This window comes from Eptatretus burgeri, chromosome 12 (assembly GCF_056783735.1).
Source record: "Eptatretus burgeri isolate ZD-2024b chromosome 12, Ebu_testis_v1, whole genome shotgun sequence".
Taxonomy (NCBI): domain Eukaryota; kingdom Metazoa; phylum Chordata; class Myxini; order Myxiniformes; family Myxinidae; genus Eptatretus; species Eptatretus burgeri.
Window position 1 is genome coordinate 98,997,863 of NC_140972.1, and position 22,297 is coordinate 99,020,159.

The 22,297-nt window shown below is 42.2% G+C and overlaps 1 protein-coding gene across 2 annotated transcripts in view; it reads right to left on the reverse strand.

The window, feature by feature from the left end:
- Positions 1-14,864: 14,864 nt before the first annotated feature.
- The window catches only part of RADX (RPA1 related single stranded DNA binding protein, X-linked), a 53,453-nt gene continuing 46,020 nt past the window's right edge, over positions 14,865-22,297 (reverse strand). For both annotated transcript variants that reach the window (XM_085849059.1, XM_085849060.1), the window contains exons 13-14: positions 21,535-21,678; positions 14,865-15,831 (exon numbers count right to left, since the gene is read on the reverse strand). In XM_085849059.1, the coding sequence (XP_085705185.1) occupies positions 15,641-15,831; positions 21,535-21,678 (335 nt within the window). In that variant the 3' untranslated portion in view covers positions 14,865-15,640. The remainder of the gene's footprint in view (positions 15,832-21,534; positions 21,679-22,297) is intronic.

Here is a 22,297-nt window from a genome sequence, read left to right on the forward strand (position 1 = left end):
AATACTATCAAATAATAACCTCCACATACTCTTTTCAAGCATCATGGTTAAATACATTTCCCATTTCATTTCAAAAACAAACACAATCATGAAAAGACGAAATAAGAAATAAGGATGATCATGTTCAATTAAAATAAAAATCGATTTTGAGAAAGAAATAATATTATTATCCAAAATTAAAGTGTTGAGCAGTCATTGAAAATGACACATTGCATTGTTTGACACCCAAAGGATACACACAATGAAATTTGATGCAGGTAGAAGCCATTCTGTCCATCATGCCTGTGCCACATCAACACCGCACCAATTCATCAATACTGGATCAAAACAAGAAAAATGTATTTTCATTTTTTAAAATTATTATTAAGTGTTTTTTGTGAGATTTGTTTTGCATTTTTTTTGTGTTTTTCTTTTTTACTTCCAGGAGGAGGGGGCATGGGCGTAGATGGGCTTGGGTAAAAACATCGACCACACTTCACCCCTTGACGAGATCCCCACCAACAACACTCCGTACACATGAACACAATCACCCATCAATGCTCAAACTACCAAAAAGTCCTGCCAACATCCATATCCCATCTGTCGCCTCAACTTCCAGGTACCGATCTAATTCCAATTTGAATGTATCCACTGTTTTCTCATGACACTACCTTTCCAGGGAGACCATTCCATGCATTAACTACTCTCCGATTAAAAGTCCCCCACCTTTCTACCGTCTTAATTCCCATCTTCTTTACTCTCAGGCTGTGGCCCTCGGTCCTTTCATTGTCTACTCTGCTGAATAATTATTCTGCCCTTATTTTATCTCTACCTTTCATGATCTTAAACCTCTCTGTGATATACCTGTTAACTGCCTCCTTTCTTGTGTATATAGCTCTGTCTCCTTCAACCACTCCTCATAGTTGAGTCTAGCTAGGCCCAGAATCAATCTTGTAGCCCTGCGCTGAACCCTCTGTATGGCATCTCTGTCCTTCCTGAGTTGTGGTGACCAAAACTACACACATTATTCCAGATGTGGCCCTCACTAAATTCCTGTACAATGTTAACACCACCTTTTGATTTATAAATGATCCCCCTCCGAATACAACCTAAAACCCTATTTGCTCTACCTATAGCTGCCTGGCACTGTGCTGCCTTCTTTCCTCCCATATTTATTACCACCTCCAGATCCTTCTCCTGTGTAACACACTCCAAAATTACCCCTTACATCCTGTAATTGGTTCACGAGCACCAGCCAGTGACCACTATATTCGTTATGTCTGTGTGTCTGTCTGTCCAGAGCATAACTCCGTGGACTTTGATCCGACCTTGATGAAACTTGGTTATGTGTTCGATATCAATGTCTCGTTGTGTTTTCCTGGATGAGGGTGTGCTCCGCCCATTGTGGGCGGAATAGCCGTTTTTAGGGGGTAGTCGGATTAAAAATCTATCTTCTCCGAGGGAATTGACTGTAATGGAATGGGTTCTTCAGTATTTGAATAGCAAAATGAATTATCGAAAACTTGTCGTTGTCCGATTTTTCATCCCAAGGTCAAGGTCACAAGGTCAAAAACTTAGAAAATACTGCTCGTGAACCATTGTCGTCTTCAGACTTGTCTCAATTTTCATTGTTCTTTCCCATCCCAAACACCTTACACTTGCTCAGGTTAAATTACATCTGACAATCTTTTGCCCAATCCAAGCAACTATCAATACTTTCCTGCATCTGATCACCAGGAATCCAGGTTGGAAAGTTCACAGATCGAGTCAGTGCCATGGAGTCACAGAAATCCTTTGCAGAAGTTCTGTGGCTGGTGAGAGAGGTACCAACACCCAGCCAAGTTGTGTGGTGACAATTGAAATCACCACATATGAGAAAGAGAGAGTTGGGATGAGTGGTTAAAGGTTTGTCCATGTTGTCTGAGAGAGATATAGATGGAGTCGTCACTGTTAGGAGGACGATACAACATACATATGAACAACTCTGAAGATCAGTGCCAGGTTAGAGTGAAAACCTCGGATATTTGATGTCCACACAGTTAGAGATATGGGGGGAGGAGGTACTGGAATGGTGCAGGATGGGGGGGAGGGCATGTGGGGGCAAGATGAGGATGTGGGGGGAGGGGAGGGTTTGAGTGTGTGGAGTATGTGTGAGGGTTTGAGTGTGTGGGGGAAGGTTTGAGTGTGTGGGGTGCGGGGAAATGTTTGAGTGTGAGGAATATTTGAGTGTGTGAGGTGAGGGGGAGGTTTTATTGTGTGTGTGTGTGTGTTTGTGTGTATGAATGTATGTTTGTGTGTATGTTTGTGTGTATGTTTGTGTATGTGTGTGCGTGCGTGCGTAGGTATCTGTGTGTATGTGTGACTATACAGTACTGCATAGATAATTAATTATCATACGTCTATCAATCACCAATTGTTGTGTAACTGTACATAACATACCACCATGAATGACAATCACTTTACAAAATGGTTTTCTGGAATGTGTTCGTAGCAAGTGGCTTGCTGTTGGTCTGTGGGCTGGACAGGGCTGGAGTGCAAACCCCCCCCCCCCACAACCCTACCTCCCCACCCCCAGAACTCTACTTGGTTGGTATATTCTTGTTCGTTGGGATGTCCTGGGCGATAAAAAGATGTTAACATGAAATATCTTGGGATGGAATTTTATTGATGGGTACCCTGAATCGAGTGAAGCGGTCTACATCCTCTGAAATGTTGGGGTTATGGTTATTTAGCATGCTCTTATCTCAGTTTGAATAAACTGTTCGTTGAAAGTTATCATTTGAAAAGTTGTTCAATTACCTGTTCAATGGTGTATGAAATATTCCTTTCCGATTAATATTCATTCGAACAGTCACACAATCACATTGATAAATAATTATAATTAATCAAAGCCAACACCATCAAATTTCTCAATCCAATTAACAGGACTTATTGTGATTATTTATATTTAACCTTAAGTCCTGTTAAATCTGATGGATCAATTGGAGGGATCACTTGCTAAAGTTTTGAGACCAAACTTGATGATGGCTTGTGATGATTTTTTCAGTGCACACGGCCAAGGTATAAAGATTACATCATCACACAGATTATCCACATCATGGCCCCTTTAAACGACTTCAGTCTATGGGAATTGGGGGTTCAGAGATCACCTATCGCAATATTTATAAATGCCTGGAGCTGACAGTGTTCGTGGCTTTATTTCATTTCCACACATTCCATAACCTTGAGAATCTCTAAAACTAAGCCAAATTACAAAATTTCAGCTTCAGAATTGAACTAAGTAGCAGTTTTGACTGCTGAAAAAAACAAGTGTTCACTTGTCCAATTTGACATTTCGGCGTCTCCAGGAGGTGTGTTTAATATGATGTTTAAGTGATGCTCATCACTTGCCAAGCCAGCCATTCCTTATGAACCGTCACTTCGACATCGAAACATATATATAAAAACAAGAAGGTCCATCCGACCACGTGTTCACCATATTTGTTCTCGCTGTGAAGGTGTCGAGTATATTTTGTGTTTTGTGCCTTGATATGTTTTTGAATTGCATTTCGCAAATTTCCCACTTGAATTCCTCTTTCAAAGAACTCTAGTTTAAGGTAAATCTTCCTGTTTGTGGTTTTTATGTACTTTATGCGTGTGTGCATTTACACGTGTGTTAATGTATAGAAACTGTATTACCACCACACTTCACACTGGTGTGTGTGTGTGTGTGTTACTGCTTGTTATCTCCATTTGTGAGTTTCAAAAGGTGGAGCAGAGTCCTCCCAGGTCTCGCAGTATCCACCTCCGTTTCGGTAAGGGGGTCACGAATCATGGACGAAGGTGTGACGTTTTGTTCTCAAAGTTTTGTGCCGAGTGCTCTTTTGAGTTTCGTCACTAAGTCCTGGAGACCTTCCAACTGTAATTAATTTGTAGTACTATTCCCAGGGATGGTTTTTAAGATCTCTTTCAGGTTCGTTCTCAGCATTCCAATTGCTCCAATGATCACTGGTACAATTTCGGATCTCTTCAACTTCCAAGGTCTTTTTACTTCAATCTTGAGGTCTTGGTATTTGGCCATTTTCTCTATTTCTGCATAGTTTATTTCAAAATCACTGGTATTAACACCTCAATTAGAAATGCCTTCTTTCTTTTTTTTGTCCCCAAGTCTGATATCTGGTCACAATGCTTTGTTTTCAATGTTCACGCTCGATGGGATCATGAGGTCATACGTGAGCGGTACTTTAATGTTTTCAGTGATTGCTTTTGGGTCATGTTGCCACAAATTTTCTGGAACAGGGACATCAAAGGTTTTACAGATTTGCCTGTGGTTAACATTACACACTCTGTTGTGTCGCTGTGTGTACAGCTATTCTGACATGAGATTTTCTTTTTGTGTTTAGTCATTAAACATAACATCATCCTCTTTGATACCCCCATCTCCACCCCTCATCTTTCTCTCTTTTTCTGTGTGTGTGTGTGTGTCTGTCTCTCTCTCTCTCTCTCTTTGTTTGTCTGTCACACACACACACACACACACACACACACACACACACACACACACACACACACACACACACACACACACACACACACCTTCCTCAAGCAATGTATAGCAACATTTGGTGAGGCACTCTCCCCACCTCTCCCCCTTCCTCACCCTCCCTCTACCCCCTTCCGCCATTCCTCACCGTCCCTCTACTCCTCCCCCCCTCTTCCTTCCTCACCCTCCCTCTACCCTCACCCCTCAAAACGACAGGTTGTATTTGCTAGTAATAATAAATAAAATATGTTATTGTACTTTAATAGGCCTCAACTAATGTTTTTATGAATTGTAATATTATATTATGAAGAGCAGTTACTGGATTTGCATAGGGCATGAAAAGTGAAAATAAATAAACCAAGCTGCTCCAACCACAGAAACACAGCACATGGAGAGCCACTGAGATATTCTTCTGGGAAGAATCACTGTTATTGCTGTTTGTTTGCTGGAGCTTTTTACGGTTATTTTTCTGTTTGAGTATCTGAAACTATCATTGAGCTTGAGTACAAACCTTGAATTGGGCTTGTATTAGTAAATTTCACATTGCCAAATTCTTCATGTCTCTGAGAAAAATATAAAGAATGAAAAACAATATTTTGTGAACAGATGCAGCAAGAAATTCAGAAAATTCTGCTTGAAAAGTTCCCGAAATGATCATTATTATTCCAAAGTTACTTTGCAAATATAAAAATTACCCCTGTGTGGGGGTGACGGTCATCTCTATAATACCACAAGTTCTCAATGTTCAGTTATGACCGAAGACTACTGCGCAGTTCTACTGCGCAGTTTGGTTAAAGATGACTCGGCATTTTGGGGCGCGCGCACGAAATTATATTTTGAAAATAAATGCCGACGTTTACATTTCGGGTTTTGAAACTTTTGCACCTTCGGCGGAAAATGTATAAATATAAAAGGCTAAAAATGTGTTTTATATTTATATTTCATTTCTCCTTCCTTCCTTCTTTGTGAATCGCATCGGCGTTTTTGACCATCTTCCAGATCACGTGACTGTCAAACGGGAAGGAAATTCAAAAATCTGTCCGGTTTGATACAAGATAATATTTTTTACTATCATAATCAATTAACGGTTGCCGAATATCTTGTAGAATGGCAGACGAGATAGGTTTTGAAAATGCCGATTTTTATAACTTATGTGACCTCGTGACCTTGACCCTGACCTTGAACCCAGACAAAAGTTATATCGTTGTGCAACACTCATCGACCTCTACCCACATACTAAGTTTCATCAAGATCGGAAAGAAAAATTGTTGACGGACGGACGGAAGTACGGACGGACATTTGGTCCAGCTTTATTAGGTCATCTCGGTAGAGATGACCTAAAAAGTCCCTGCAAGAATATGTAGTTAAAATAAATTTTAAATTTTAAACACAGTCACAAGCATTTTACACGCAAAACTGGGATTTGGAAATCTACCCTAAAGCTGTGTATTAAAATGTGTCCTCAAGTTCACCACCTTGATTCAAGTTCAGAAGGATTCCTGGAACAGCGTCCAAAAGGCATGCTGGCCTTCAGTGAGGACGCTATGCGTTCCAAATCTTTGCCTGTGCTGCACATATCGTTGGCTATGTTGATGCAATTTCTCGGAAATTAGCATGATGGGTTTGAGGGTGATAAAAACAATAATAAAATGTTGAGAATTAAAACTTGATATTCAAATAAATGTATTAAATCTGAAATAGAAAATATATTTTATATAATATACAGTGAATAATATACAGTGTGCCCAGTGGCTGGCAAAAAAGAAATGTGGGATTTCAAAATTTGAATGCAGTTAAAGCTATCAAACTCATTAGGGTGCTCAGATTGTATGGTATCAACATTATAAGCAGTAAACATCCTATATCCACCTATTTCAATTAAAATATATACGTAATAACTACTACATGAAGCAATATAGTTTCTATATGGTTACATCATCTTACTTAGTACATGTATAGCCTATGGTTGCATAAATATCATGTATACCTTATGATTAAGTTAGCATTGATGAAAGCCTTTATACTATTGTACATGTTTCAGTATATGTAATCTTAATTAAAATGCACAAATTCAAGAGTGTACACTATGCAAATATAACACATTAATATTGGACTTTCAAAACACTTTAGTTTTTTATTTAAGATGTTATAACACAAACTGGTTACATTCTAGAGTTCAACTATCAGTGCCAAGTGGGCTTTAGAACATAAAATATAAACAGTATTACTATTATGGAGAAAAAAATCATAAAATCATTTCCCTAGCATTGAATTATAAATAACATGTGAAAATAAATCTGTCTTACTTCGGTGAGGTCTTTAATGCAAAAAGTGAAAATAGCCCTATTCATATGCAAAAGAACATAATATATAAATGTGATACCATACATGATGCCAGGTTCAATGGCTGAACAAAGCAAAGTCATCATAGCACCCATGAAAAAACTTTATTACAATGAAACTTATTTACATGGTTTATGATTTAACAGATTAACTCCTTCAAACATATCATACATTAGGACTGTTTCCATTTATTTCCCATCACCACTAACACCATCACCCTCACCTGAGAGGAAGATCACACTGATCACCCACATTACAATTTTCTTTTTCTGCACCAAGACGGTTTTTTTTTTTTTCCAATTTTTCCAAGCTGGAATTGGTTTGTAAGAGCTTATTATGTCCTGATTCAAGGAGGGCCTGAGCCGCACAAATTTCTACCATTCTTTGAGATTTTGATGCCAGAGCTTTCTTCAGACGTTCATTCGCTTCAGCCACAAGTTTATCAGCTGTTTTCAGGTCTAGTTGAAGTCTGTCCTGTTCCCTGAGTTTTTTGTTTCTCCTCAGTCTTTTGGAGCTCCATCTGATCCTTTGCTTTTTACTGCTCTTTTTCTTCAGCTTCTTTTTTTAGCTTCTGTTTCTCCATCTCCTGTTTTGCATCTCTATCTGCTTTGTATTTCCTGTGTGCTTGGCGCACACTCTCCAGCATCGATTTGGTAACTGGAACTTAGCATGGTTCACCCTTTCCATTATGGGTCACTGCATCTTTTATGGTTCTCAAACCATTCACAGCATTTTCACTCAGATGGGTTCTCTGTGAAGTGACTGTATATTTGTTCAGTGAAAAACCCCTTTCAACATCAGCCTGTCCATGTGATATGGCCAAAACAACTTTCACAAACTGTCCAAGAATGGGGTGCTTCTCTTTGCCAGTAGAGGTCTTCACATCCAACACTCTGGCCCAATATCTATCAACTCTCTGGTATGAGCCTCCTTCCTCCATGAACCAGGATTCATTGATTTCATTCTCAGCCTGGTATAGCATCCATTCATCACCAATTTGATCTATGTCTTTATCAGAAAAGATATGAGGAAATTTCCGGGCAGTTGCTTTGATAGAATCCATTGATTTCTCCTGCTGTCTCATCAGTGGATGTAAGAAACGTAATCGCCTCAGCAAAGAATTGTCCAGTGGAAGGCGATTAATCAAATGCTTTGCTACAGCAGCATATGCATCCTTGACATCTGAGAAGAAACCAACTTTATCCAATGGAGTGATGTTCTTCTTTGGCAGAAGCTGTCTTGTTGATTCACCAATGGCAAAGCGGTCATTAGATAACATCAGGTGCTTCTTCATAATGTCAGTATCAAGCAAATCTTGGCCTTCTTTGTCTTTTATGACTTCACATTTCAGAAATTTCTTAAGTATGTTCTTCAAGAGATCTGAGAGCTCTGAATAAAGGACATGTATGAGTGGCTCTTGAGACTGGAAAAGAGTGAGAAACCCATTAAATGCACTGGTAAGGTACTGCAAGAAGTGCAATCTGAGCAGGGTCAGGTCAGACAGCTGTTTTCTAACGTCTTTGTATCTCTGACGAGAGATAAGCAGCTTCACATTTTCTTTTGGGAGGAAGACAGTGAAGTACTCAACCAAACTTTTCCATTGCTCTATCACTCTTTCCAATACAGGGCCAATGCTCAACCATCGATTGCTAACATAGTGTAGAAGAACATGGTTCTCCACCTCCACCAAAGCTTGAATTTGGGAGTAGTCCTCTTTACGTGATGCAGTTTGATGGAAGAACTTGAATAGCTGATCAAGAAAACTGTCTATGCCCCACGATTCTAGAACACCCATTGCTTTTCCAAATGCATTGTGTACTGTGTGTATGTTGCATGATCCTACATCAACAAGCCCATGGGAACCTGCAGCCTTGCAGTCTGCATCCATTTTTACCCATAATGCTTTGTTTACATTAGGTCCATCCATTCCCAGCATAATCATGTTTTTTAAATCAAGACCATCTTCTTCCAATGCGTCTGAAAGGGTGTCCCTCAGAATTTGAGCTGTTGAATGACCCAACATCTTTGACTTCAGGTAGCATGTGTCAATCAATCCATCATTCCAAAAACGAATATGGATATCTAGTTGCTTTTTCATCTGGTCATTCGTAGTTTCATCTTACAAGATGGCATAAAATGTAGAAGTGTTCCTAATCTTTGTAACAAGATTTTCATGAAAGAAAGAACCAAGTCCATGTGAGACTACATATGAGCCTTCACTACAGTAAAGTTTCACATCCCTTGCAACATCACTGTCGGCAAACATTTCTTGAAATGTTTCAGCTATCTTATCACATGATCTGAAAGATAAATTGTATTGTGCAACTTTCATGACCCATATAGCTTCTGCTTTTGTAACTTTGTCCTGGTGTGAAAGAGTCCATTTTTGGGATGCTCCAGAGGTTGATGCTTGTGACAAATATACCCCACCTGACCCAATTTTCAGCTTTGACTGTCCAGATGCAATTGCAGTTTTAGCCACTCTAATATGCTTTGTTCCTTCAGCATGTCTTTGCAGTTGATAAATACCACCATTGCTAATATCAATGTCTTTCTTGCATAACGCACAATGAGCTTCCTGGTCTGATTTCTTTTGTACCCACTGACTAAGCGCATGCCCATTCTTGTCCACACTATTCATCCAATTTTCATTAAATTTTGTTGTATGTCGTGGCATTTTGATGAATTAATAATATGTTCTCTTGCTTGTAAAACAGATTCTACAGCTACACCTGTAAGCAGGAAAGCAAATAGGTTAAGGAATTGTATATACATGTATATGCCAAGCAACAATCCAATATACATGTATCATGAAAGGGAAAAAAACACCTTGTATGCAAGTTAAATTGTTGTGAATGTTAACATTACATGTACCAGCATTACCAGTATTCCAAATAAGTACCTCAAATGGTACATCTTTTAATAGCCATTTATAAATACGCAATCACAATATGGTGTTGTCTTGCACTTTCAGCATTAAAAAACCATCACAAATACAATGAACATGATGATGAAGAGAAATGTGTTATTTTATAATAACCATGATATCCATCAATTATTTATATTTATTACCACAGCAGAAAGATTGAAAGTGCATTAAATGACACCTAAAAAATGCTCCAGAGGCCAGGGGTGCAAAACCCTACCAGATTTTTGGGCTTAACAATGCTAAAAAATTTGCTGTAGCCATTACAATTTTTAAAGGTCTGACAAAAATGTGGGATTTTTTTCAAAAATGTGGGACCACTGGGCACCCTGTATATATATATATATATATATATATATAAATATATATATATTGTTGTGGTTACCAAATTCGCAAACCACCATTCAGGTCCCTTAGGTGAGGTATCTCGGTAAGTACATGTGTAGTTAGGCCCAAACCCGTTGTCTAGTGGGAATACATGTCATTTATGCGTGCTGCGACTCTTCAGGATAGCCGTTTTTCTTTTACTATCTTTAATTTGGACCAACCGCCATTGTTACCACCACCAGTCACAACATCAACCACCAACCACAACGCCGCTTCACCACAACCGCCACGACCTTCACGTCACACCTCGCAACCGTCGCATCGCCACCGTTCTTGCGCCGCTTGTGGGTACCGGTGTTGGACTCGTGCAGGGCGCGCGCCGAACAGCGTGTACAAAATCACGGATTTTGTGCTTCAAAAACGGATCAAAAACGACACACGCCCACTTTTTGCCGTCCAATCGGTGAGCGAGGGCGGCAATGGCCCCACCCCCAGGGCGTTGGAGGGCGATCGATATATGCAAATTTATGGATCAAAAAGCATTCACGCCCACTTTTTCTCGGGCCAATGGGGAGCGAGGTGAAAGGTCGAAGGGAGGGGGTCAAAGATGAGAGGGCGAAGCCACGGGGCTGATATAAGCGACCGTGTTCGTCAGTCCAGTGAGTAGTAGAGTCGAGAGGGAACAGAGAGTTAAGACTTCGCGGGCGGTGGAGTTGGCAAGAAGGAGCTGGTCGTCGTCGTGTGCGTTGGAGTCGGAGCGGAGGGGACGGAGCTGTGGAGAGGCGGCGAGGGCAGATGAGGGGGTGCTCGCGTCGTGCAGGGAGCTGCACCCCAGGGAGGCCGACAGCGCGACCTGGCCGAGGTGGAGACGCTCGTCGCGGGACTCGAGGCAGAGTAGGAATCCTCTATACCCCGAGCATCAGCAACCCCCTCCTGTTTCCCCCCCGCGCTGAGATAGTGCGACCAAGGGGGCCCCTTTCCCACCCCCTACCAGAAACTGCCCGCGAGGCCCGCGGAGTTGAGGCACCATCGCCGCTCCGCGTCTCATCACCAGACGGGTAGGCCCGACCCGGTCTCGGCCTCAGGCCCGCCTCATCCTTGAGGGTATTCTTTCCTTGGTTTTGGGTATGTGTTGTCGGCGCCGTCTGTGAAGTAAAATTGTATAAGTGTTGCCGTGTGCTCGCGTAATCGGTAGTAGATCTGCATTGTCGCATTTGCTTTTTGTGTAAATTGCATTGTGTTTTTCTTTTCTGTGTGCTTTTGGTGGAATTGAATATGTGTGCTTTCCGTTCATCGCGAATAAATGTGCTTTGTGTTGAACTGTTTCCCGCTTCGCTTCGTCATTTCCTTCATTGAATCCTCATCTTGCTTCACGTAAAGGGTTGGTAGTGGGCTGAATACGCCCGATAATTAATCGAACCGTCGAGGTCGACGAATAACACCGCTCGGTTATCCCGATAGTACGGAACGGGTCGCTTAAGTGGCCCGTGTCCGAAGTCGACCTGCGGCGAGGTGCGATCGCCCGGTCTACCCTCCGCGTGGGTACTTAGGTAGGTCGAATTTGGCGAGCAACCCTATCCCACGCGGGGGCTGATTGGCTCGATCGCGGTGAGACCGAAAGGTCCACCCGTGACTGGTTCCCGGCGTTAGTCCGAGAGGGTCACGACTGGATTGTCCGTCCGGTGGGCGACGTGCCGCGATTCGAGTTACGTGGCCGTTCGCACGCTGGCGGGTGCGAATTCGCAACAATATCTTTTTAAAAACTTAGAATCATCGATTAATATATTGTTTGCCTTTCTCATTGTTGAGAAAGTGCTCGCCTGAATCCACTAGTAAATGCTCAACACCATCACTGTACCACTCAAAGCGAACATTTCAAACCATATGGCAATAATAATAATGAATGTATAATCCCCATGCTGGCCTAAGCACATCCGGACCTGGTGAAATATCTTATTATTGGTCCATGCTTAGTTAAAGGAAATATGTCCCCCTCCGTTAGATTTGTTACTCCAAAATATACTTGATAAATCATTGCATACTGAAGGTTGTTTTATAAATAAATAGATATAGTATGTTAGTTAACTATGTAACAATATAATCTTATATTTTTCCACTTGGTTGGCAAAATGGGGAGAATTACTTTGGTGACGCCAGAGTCTGATCCCCAGAGGCATGAGTCTCTAACTCTGGCTTCCCATTCAATTGCAAAGTTATACAAACATGAACTCTGTCTTCCCGTTGTCCTTTTATCAACAGGAGTCTCATCAAACTGCAGAGGTCATAGACCTCCAATTGTTCGGCAAAAGCAATGCTCTATCTGCATGCTCAGATAAATGCTCATCATTGTCTAAAGTAAATGAAGGTTTTCTGCGTACACACACCCTGAAGGAACACACGCATTCTTTCACAATATTGTTGTGGTTACCAAATTCGCAAACCACCATTCAGGTCCCTTAGGTGAGGTATCTCGGTAAGTATATGTGTAGTTAGGCCCAAACCCGTTGTCTAGTGGGAATACACGTCATTTATGCGTGCTGCGACTCTTCAGGATAGCCGTTTTTCTTTTACTATCTTTATTTTGGACCAACCGCCATTGTTACCACCACCAGTCACAACATCAACCACCAACCACAACGCCGCTTCACCACAACCGCCACGACCTTCACGTCACACCTCAAAACCGTCGCATCACCACCGTTCTTGCGCCGCTTGTGGGTACCGGTGTTGGACTCGTGCAGGGCGCGCGCCGAACAGCGTGTACAAAATCACGGATTTTGTGCTTCAAAAACGGATCAAAAACGACACGCCCACTTTTTGCCGTCCAATCGGTGAGCGAGGGGTGATTTGGCCCCGCCTCCAGGGCGTTGGAGGGCGATCGATATATGCAAATTTATGGATCAAAAAGCATTCACGCCCACTTTTTCTCGGGCCAATGGGGATAGAGAGTTAAGACTTCGCGGGTGGTGGAGTTGGGAAGAAGAAGCCAGAAGGAGTTGGTCATCGTCGTGTGCGTTGGAGTCGGAGCAAAAGGAGACGGAGCTGTGGAGAGGCGGCGAGGGCAGACGAGGGGGTGCTCGCGTCGTGCAGGGAGCTGCACGCCAGGGAGGCCGACGGCGCGACCTGCTCGAGGTGGAGATGCTCGTCGCGGGACTCGAGGCAGAGTGGAAATCCTCTATACCCCGAGCATCAGCAACCCCCTCCTGTTTCCCCCCCCCCCGCGCTGAGATAGTGCGACCAAGGGGGCCCCTTTCCCACCCCCTACCAGACACTGCCCGCGAGGCCCGCGGAGTTGAGGCACCATCACCGCTCCGCGTCTCATCACCAGACGGGTAGGCCCGACCCGGTCTCGGCCTCAGGCCCGCCTCATCTTTGAGGGTGTTCTTTTTTTCTTGGTTTTGGGTATGTGTTGTCGGCGCCGTCTGTGAAGTAAAATTGTATAAGTGTTGCCGTGTGCTCGCGTAATCGGTATTAGATCTGCATTGTGTCTTCGCTTTTACATTTGCTTTTTGTGTAAAAATTGCATTGTGTTTCTTTTCTTTCTATGTGCTTTTGGTGGAATTGCAGTGTTTTTTTTTCTTTTCTATGTGCTTTTGGTGGAATTGAATATGTGTGCTTTCCGTTCAGCGCGAATAAATGTGCTTTGTGTTGAACTGTTTCCCGCTTCGCTTCGTCATTTCTTTCATTGAATCCTCATCTTGCTTCACGTAAAGGGTTGGTAGTGGGCTGAATACGCCCGATAATTAATCGAACCGTCGAGGTCGACGAATAACACCGCTCGGTTATCCCGATAGTACGGAACGGGTCGCTTAAGTGGCCCGTGTCCGAAGTCGACCTGCGGCGAGGTGCGATCGCCCGGTCTACCCTCCGTGTGGGTACTTAGGTAGGTCGAATTTGGCGAGCAACCCTATCCCACGCGGGGGCTGATTGGCTCGATCGCGGTGAGACCGAAAGGTCCACCCGTGACTGGTTCCCGGCGTTAGTCCGAGAGGGTCACGACTGGATTGTCCGTCCGGTGGGCGACGTGCCGTGATTCGAGTTACGTGGCCGTCAGCACGCCGGCGGGCGCGAATCCGTAACAATATCATCTGCTTAATGATGCACAAGATTGCTTTCCCTTTGCTCAAAGGACCTTGTGTGTAAACAAAGCTTTCTTGTAGTTTGATTGGCCAAATGCCCTGTGTTGTTCTGACCCTTCCTGATTTCCATTTGTATAAAAGGTCATGTATTCTGGCTCAGAGGCAGAGATATGCTTGGACTCTTGAGACAAGCTCTTCTTTCGACATACTGTATGTGTTTTTGTATAATAAACAATCTGTTACATTATAAAGGGTTTTCTCTTTTGGTTGGAAATCTCCACCACATATCTTATGGTACAATCACGTGTCGATATATTATGGCGCAATCACGTGTTGGCATCAGACGGTAAAATCACGTTGGTATCAAACCTCTGTCCCCTCCTTTCCAAGCTATTAAATAAACTGATTTAATCAAAGTTGTGGTGTTCAGAGAGCATGGGCAGGTTGAAGATCCCATGGTGTATTTCACAAAGAATTGGTTCATCTCTAGCACCCTGAACAAAATGACAAATTCCCTGCCAAAATCACCGTCAGTCGAATGTCAGCCCTGACAGGCCGGTTCATGAAAGACTTGTGTCAAAAAAGTTTTCTGACCGACCCGCGAGGTGGGAGTAATTGGGTCTTTTGTGGTAGATATCAGCATCTTGATAAAATATAAATTACCATCAGGTAAGGAGGATCACAGAACTACACACTTAAATGCATTTATTGATAGAAATGCAAGTCAACACATTACAGAATGTGAAACATCCACAGAACAGAGAGGACTATCATCTTGTTTAATTATCATGCAAAGAGAAAACGACAATGTTTTCGAAACTTTGAGCTTTTCAACACTGGAAATCATATCAAAATATATATTTTTTAATCTCTAAGTTATGTTGAATAAAACAAACAAAACCATGTCTTTCAGAACCTGGAATAAACTCTGACAAAGCTTCAACATTGAATTTCAAAGTTGAAAAGGCAAGCAGGGTGGGAGGGAGGACGACAACGATGGCAGAAATGACGAGGTGTCAGAGTAAGGTAGGAGGAGGTGGGGGAAAAACAGGGGGAGATTAGGAAGAGGTAGCAGAGTGGGGGGTGAGGTGGCAAAATGGGGGGGGGGAGGGTGAGGAGGAGGTGGCAGAGCAGGATGGGAGTGAGATGAGGGGCAGAGTAGTGCAGGAGAGCAGCGATGAGGGGCAGATCAGGGTGGTAAAGGGAGCATGTGGGGGAAAACGGGGGGGGGGTGGAGGGAAGATGAAGAGGAGGTAACAAAGCAGGGTGGGAGGAAGGACGACATGGGGAGAGATACCAATATCTTGACATTACAGTCCTTGCAGTAAATAAAAATAAATTTAACAAAGGCTGCAAAGTGACTGTTTTTGACATTCTCACACCTCTTCTAATTGGTGATAACAATGTCTCTCCAGATTTCAATTGGTGACATTTAGAATAACTAAAGCTTTTTATGTCCAAGGACTATACTACTGACATTGAACCAGGAAAATGACTTGAAGTTGATGGTTCTGGGACCGAATCAGAATTGGAGATTTCAGTCACAGGATAAGCCCTGTTTAGGACAACCTCGACATTGTCACCCCCAGGACAGTAAAGTTCGAGAACACAGACCAAGCGACAACCTTTTAGCTGAGCTGTAGATTGAATCACCTCTTGTTTGGGGAAAAAGTTCAGCAAAGAGGGGAGGGGGGGTAAGGGGTCAAGGGGGTAAGAGACAACAAAGTGTGTACAGTAATGATAAATACATGACAATGTTCAAACCGAGTAATATTTGAAAAAGTCCATGGTAAGGTATGGTAGGGTAGCTCAGAGGTAGTAAGCATACTCATCTGGGTTCAATACCCACTGTGATTACAAGTATTAATCTGGTGCTTTGTAGAATTTACAGAATTTGTATCAATTACAACATCCTTGAAAAGATTTCGCAGAATAGCCGATGCTGTTCAATAAATGATTTCATTTGCGAGGAATAGCATTATTGAAATAAACGGTGTATGTGTGTGTGTTATTGTAAAGTAAAACATATCGAAAGTTTATTGCATTACCAAATCATAATATAATCCACTACATCAATTATTATATCAAGTGAATAATAGAGGGTGTTTCAAAAGTCTGGAATAGAGGAAATATCTTTAATTTTCACCCTGCGCATGAAGCAAGAAGAGAAAATGTCTCTGCCGGTTCGTGCAACCGATTCTTAAATGGAGGAACAACTTGATTTCAATTTAATATTATATTTTGAACTCAAATTGGAAAACGACTCTGTAGTTGAACAGTACTTGGCTCTGAATTTGGCAAATTGTACAGAATCTCTTCCCTAGTCAGGTTCTTTGTGTCCATAATTTGACGTTCGTTGGAATTTTTTGGAGAGTAGCTAACCCAAACATTTTTGGAAAGCTTAAACAATTCCAAAACAGAAAATGCATGTTTCACATTTTTTTTCAATGCATATAATGTGGTCAAATAGGTCGTTTTGGGGGTAAAAACCCATTTTTTTTAATTTCAGCTTTGAAAATTCAAAATTAAATCGCAAGCAAGCAACTGATGATGCATAATTGTTAACTAGAGGACAGTTCTTAATATAGAATAAATATATTTGTATTTTGAGCAATGGTTGCCATGGAAACAAGTAACGCATGAATATGGTGATCAGTGAAATGTACTTAATGTCAAATATGAGTTTGTAGCCAATTGGCATCACTGTCTCTAATGTCACTCATCATTGCCATCGTCATCATCACTATCGTGGTCATGCCGTTCAATGTTTGAGTCCTCGTCATTCTCACACGAAGTGCTGCATATGCAAAGATCAGTGCATGTTAAGTTCTTGGCCCCGCAGGAACATCTCTGTGATGAACATTCTGTCTTGCACTGGCACCTTATCATCTCGATAATTGCCTTTGGTGCAGTGAGAATGTCTGTTGTTGTCGGTTCGAGTTGACCACTCGTGTCCTTGTGGAAGCCATTCTTTAATGGATCAAGAAATGTTTGCTGAGAAATTGCTGCTTGACCCCAAACGTATGCCTGGATATGTACCCACATGATATGCTGCCTCAGAGCACCGACAGTTGGTGGTAACTTCTCATTCTCAGCAATGTTCTTACAGAAGAGATGCCACTGAAGTTCAGGGATGCTGGAAATATTGACACCACTTGGACAATAACCTGAACAGACAAATCTTGCTAAAGTTGTGTATAGGTCCTCTGACAGTTCAACATCCTTACAGAGCAGAGCAAAGGCATCTACCATGTCGTCATCGGCCTTCAAGTAGCACTGGAACCACTTTGCCTTACCATGTCAAGCGAACCGCCCAGTATTATCGGCACCTGTGAATGCGTGGAAGGCTGGCAATGCCTGGGCTCTCTCCTCACCTAGGGCCTTCCAGATTGGCTCGATTTTGACAATGCCAGATGCCATTGAGATAGATGTGCGTCTTGGCAGGAGATGATAGTTTGCTATGGCAAGAACCAGAACATCTGTATCAGGTGAGAATATTGTCAGCTCAATATCTCCCGTGTGTTGCTCTGATGCAGCTATTGCTTGCTGGATCATCAACGTATCGGACTCCTCATGGTTATTCGCCTCAAATTGGAGACCCTTGTTGCTCGACATCCGCTCAGATGCTGAAACGACTACCACCTTTGTTGAATCGCGGTTGTATTCTAGTTTTATCTGCTAAGTACTTCATCAGATGAGCCTTGGTTTGATCATTAGACAGAAATCGACTCATCGTGATGCGTTTGATACTGGTATCATCCTTGACCTGATATTGGACTGGTGCCTTTCCTTGACGTCGTTTGTCTCTTGTTGTGCTCTTGAGGGAATCTTGCTTGTATGTATCAAAAACAAGAATTACATGGTCGAAGCCTCTGGTCAGACTCATCACCCTATCATTGAAACATTCACAGAGTTCCTTCACCGTCACGACCATTGCTGGTTTCTTGGTCATTTTCTGGACAACTACCATTCCATCCACGACTGCGGCCTTCGTGCTAGTACTGCCATCAATTACAGCATCAGCGGGTGCTGGTTCCATGTGTGTGGCATCAAGCTCATCTTCTGGTAAAGACGGTTCCTTGTTGGCAAACTTCTCCAAGTTGTGGATTAGCTTCGACTTGTCGGTGCATGACAGTAAGCTACCGTTTGGTGCAAACAGGGCCCTCGGTGTCACAGTGAATTCAAAGTTGCCAATTGCATCCTTCTGGTCGACATCCCTGCTGGATCTATGGTACAAATTCTTCTGGCACATAAGCGTGGGTGACCACATTGAAGAGCTGGTTACCCTCAAAACTTCAAATGGATTTTCATGACTAAGTATGGCAGCCTTGATTCGGTCAATTGCATCGCGTTCACGCTTGACGACACTTGGAGACAGGCCATGGTGCTCAGTGATCTCACTTTCCTTCAGACCAAACTGTCCCTTAAACTCGCAAGACAGGCGTGACAGTTCAGGTGCAGCCAAGAAGAATCACTGTCTGGCATTTGCATTATTTGTTATGCCAATCGGACCAGAGTGAACCTTCAGCAACCTGTTCAGATGTTCAACAGCGTGGTCTGCTCCGATCGATACAAATGGGATAGTATTCTTGGTGACTGAAATATTACCTGCTTCGAGCTCCCTCAAGGTCTCTGGATGGCTGGTCTTAAGCGCATACTGTACATGTCAGATATGTACCTTGGCCAGAGCCGCTTGTACTTGATTCTGTCCATGGCAAAAAATATCTTGCTGAGTTCCACTCCAAAAATGCTGTTTCCATGGCAACCGACAGTCAAAATGCAACATTTTATGGTCTTATAAAATCCATTGTTCGCCATTTAACAGTAATCAATCATCAGTTGGTTATTTTGTATTGTTTCAGATTTTTTAAAATTGGAATTCAAAAAAAGCGTTTTTCACCCCAAAACGACCTTTCGAAAAGTTGAAAAAAATGTGAAACATCATTTTTTTATTTAAATAGATTTTAAACCTCTCCAAAAAATTCCAACGAAATTACACAAGGAACCTGACTACCCAATCACGCACGTGCACTTAGGCGTGAGATCCCTTTTTTTTTCTTTTCTTTTTTTTTTCCTGTTTGTCTGCCTGACAGTCAAACAAAATTGAAAATCATTCCAAACAGGAAACTTGCTGTTTTTAGCAACATCATCAAAAACACAAACAGGGAGGAATGACTAATCTTGCGTGTTGATTCCATCCATTGGGACCATACTCTGTGCAGAGCGTTGGTGCTGCCGAAGCAGCCTCCTTGCCTATTGGGTACAATACTGGACGTGTCGCCACTCCGACACAGGATACCAGCAAGCTGGTACTTATTTTGCCGACCTCGGAAGGATGACAGACAAAGTCAACCCAACCTGGTATTAATTCAACATCTGAGCGGGGTTTGAACTCAGGATCTTCGGATCCCAAGCCCACCACCCAAAACCATTAAGCCAACACCAGGAATACGTGTTGAATAAGGTGACGTAAAAGACGCTGCATCATCGGCAGTAAACTTCTGAAATGCTTTTTTATTAATATGGCTTTTACAATCTTCATTTATTTCAATTGAATTATCTACTTGAACACTAAAGAACACAAATCTTCTTGACACTTTCAAAACCTTCTGATTTATAGCGGCCCAGGCAAAATAGCACTCCTTTCCTGTCGTAATTCTCTGCAGACTACTGTAGTCGGACCTGTTACCAACTATAGTATATGACAGTACAACTCTCATATACTATAATTCTAACTGTGGAATTTTTGGGAGTACTAGGACAAAATATTATGGCCTTTTACATCATCTCCACCAATGAAATTTGCCACTCGCAGACCCTATCCATGTCCTTTTTTCTCACGACTGTACAGGGTAAGGTGTTCTATGAACTCTGTAGTCGTTTATTTTGAGAATCCTTTTGAGGTGGATAAGGCGTCGTGGTCCGATAGACTATGACCCCCCCTTCCCCACCCCCATTCACGAAGTCCATATTTAATGCTACTTGATTTTTTTGGGACACCTGAAATCAGTGGTTTGTACTACGAGACCACATACGACTGAATATCGAACAAATTAAATCAGAAACAAATGTGCTGAAATAGATTTGTCAATGTTAAAAAAAACGTTCAAATAAACCCACAATCAAGAATTAATGTGTATGCATGCCAGTGGCTTGCAATTTGAGTAACTATTATATTAAAATTGTAAAATAAATATCCTGATTATTCTGCACTTTTAAAACACCCTGCACATTATCAATCATTAATAAAAGATCTTCCACTAAACCTTGTTTTTATCCATTATCGTAATACCTCACTTAGCACTATCCCACAGATTGCTGGTTTGTTATAGAGCTCTTTGTCCGAGAGAAAATTTGTACTGAAAACAAAATAAATGGAACAGCACTCGGGAGAGCACATACCTCCACCAGGCTGAACAGTTTACATTTTGTATCCCACTGATAGACAAAAATCAAATCAATTTGTCCTTGTCAAACATCCAACCTCTCCAACTCTCGTCCAAATCTATCTGTAACTCTTTGGAATATCCTGCTCACGAACAGACAGACAAACAAAAAGGGGGTGAAAACCTAATCTCCATCCACCTTTGGTGGCAGAGTTAACAATAGCTTGACGAATTCAAGGGCTGCCTGGCCATCCGCATTCACGGCGTCATCACTTATACAGATGCTACACAAGTTACTGCGATGCTGAAAAGCTGGCCAACCAAGCCAAACTGGCTCTCCACCTTTTCCGACAAACTGCTCCTTGAACAAGTTAACTTTGTTTTTCGTTATCAAAGTGATGGACTCTGTCAAAGATTTTATCTTATCTGCATTGTTGAGAATTGTTAAAACGGTCAACGTAGCCAAATATGACCCACTTCCACCTGATTGGCTAGGAGCGTGTGCATACAAACGATGGTGGTGGGTGCATTTATTTTGCGAGCGCTGGAGTTATTAATTTTCTGCATTCCCTCCAGCACCGAAGGTGGACAGAGGTTATGCTTTCATCCTTGTTTGTTTGTCTGTATGCGAGCAGGATATTTCAAAAAGTTGTGGAAGAATTCGGATGAAACGGTGGAAGAGTTTGGTAGGTCACAAGAACAAGATGACTAGATTATGGTTCAGGTCTGGATGCAAATCCAGCCTATCAGTGGGATACAAAACAAACTGTTCAGCCTGAAAAACAACAAATGCTTTTTGCACATTTTCGATTGGCGCTCTCTTCTCTCAGGAACGCATCCTGAGCACCAAGTGAGGTATTACTGTACTTGCACAAATCTATGATATTACAAAATATGATTAAGATTTTGAGTTCAATTATGTTACGAAACACTAAATAATTTCAAATCCCGACGACAAACCTGAGACCTCACCTGTACTTGTGATGGAACACAGACTGCTTCCGTATGCCAGGGCCCGAGTTACAGGGTTAGGCGGCAGATCCGACCTGCTACTGTAGACGTCACAATGGACACATGATGGGAATAAGGCTTCAAGTACTATCTTCTGAGACAGATCTGGCAATGCAATTATTGGATGTGGGTCTTAGACATCTGAGACATTTGAAAAAACTATGGGCAACAGATACTTGGAAATAAGAAATAAAAAATGTTCAACAGGAATAAACCAAAAACAAAAGTTTGTATACACACACACACACACACACACACACACACACACACACACACACACACACACACACACACACACACACACACACACACACACACACGTATGTAGGCCCCCAGGTACAACCCCCAAAAATGCGTAAAATAATCATGAGAGCACCTCTGCAGAATAAGACCAATTCTGAAGTCATCCCTCTATCCAAGAAACAAAACCAAAGCTATAAACCAACTTACAGTGCTGGTATTCCAATAGAGCTGTGTAATTATCAACTGCCCACAATTGGAGATCAACAATCTAGACACCAAAACGAGGAAAATAACGATTCACAAGATGTCCCATAAAAACCAGCATACTGAGGTTGTACTTACTGAGACGAGGGGGAGGAGGAGGAGGAGCAGGAGGTGGTGGTGGTCTGATGGAGCTTAACCAGGTACACAGAACATCATGTGTAGGACTAGCAGAGTATGTGCAAAGCTCAACAGACTATTGGATGACATTTGTATATGA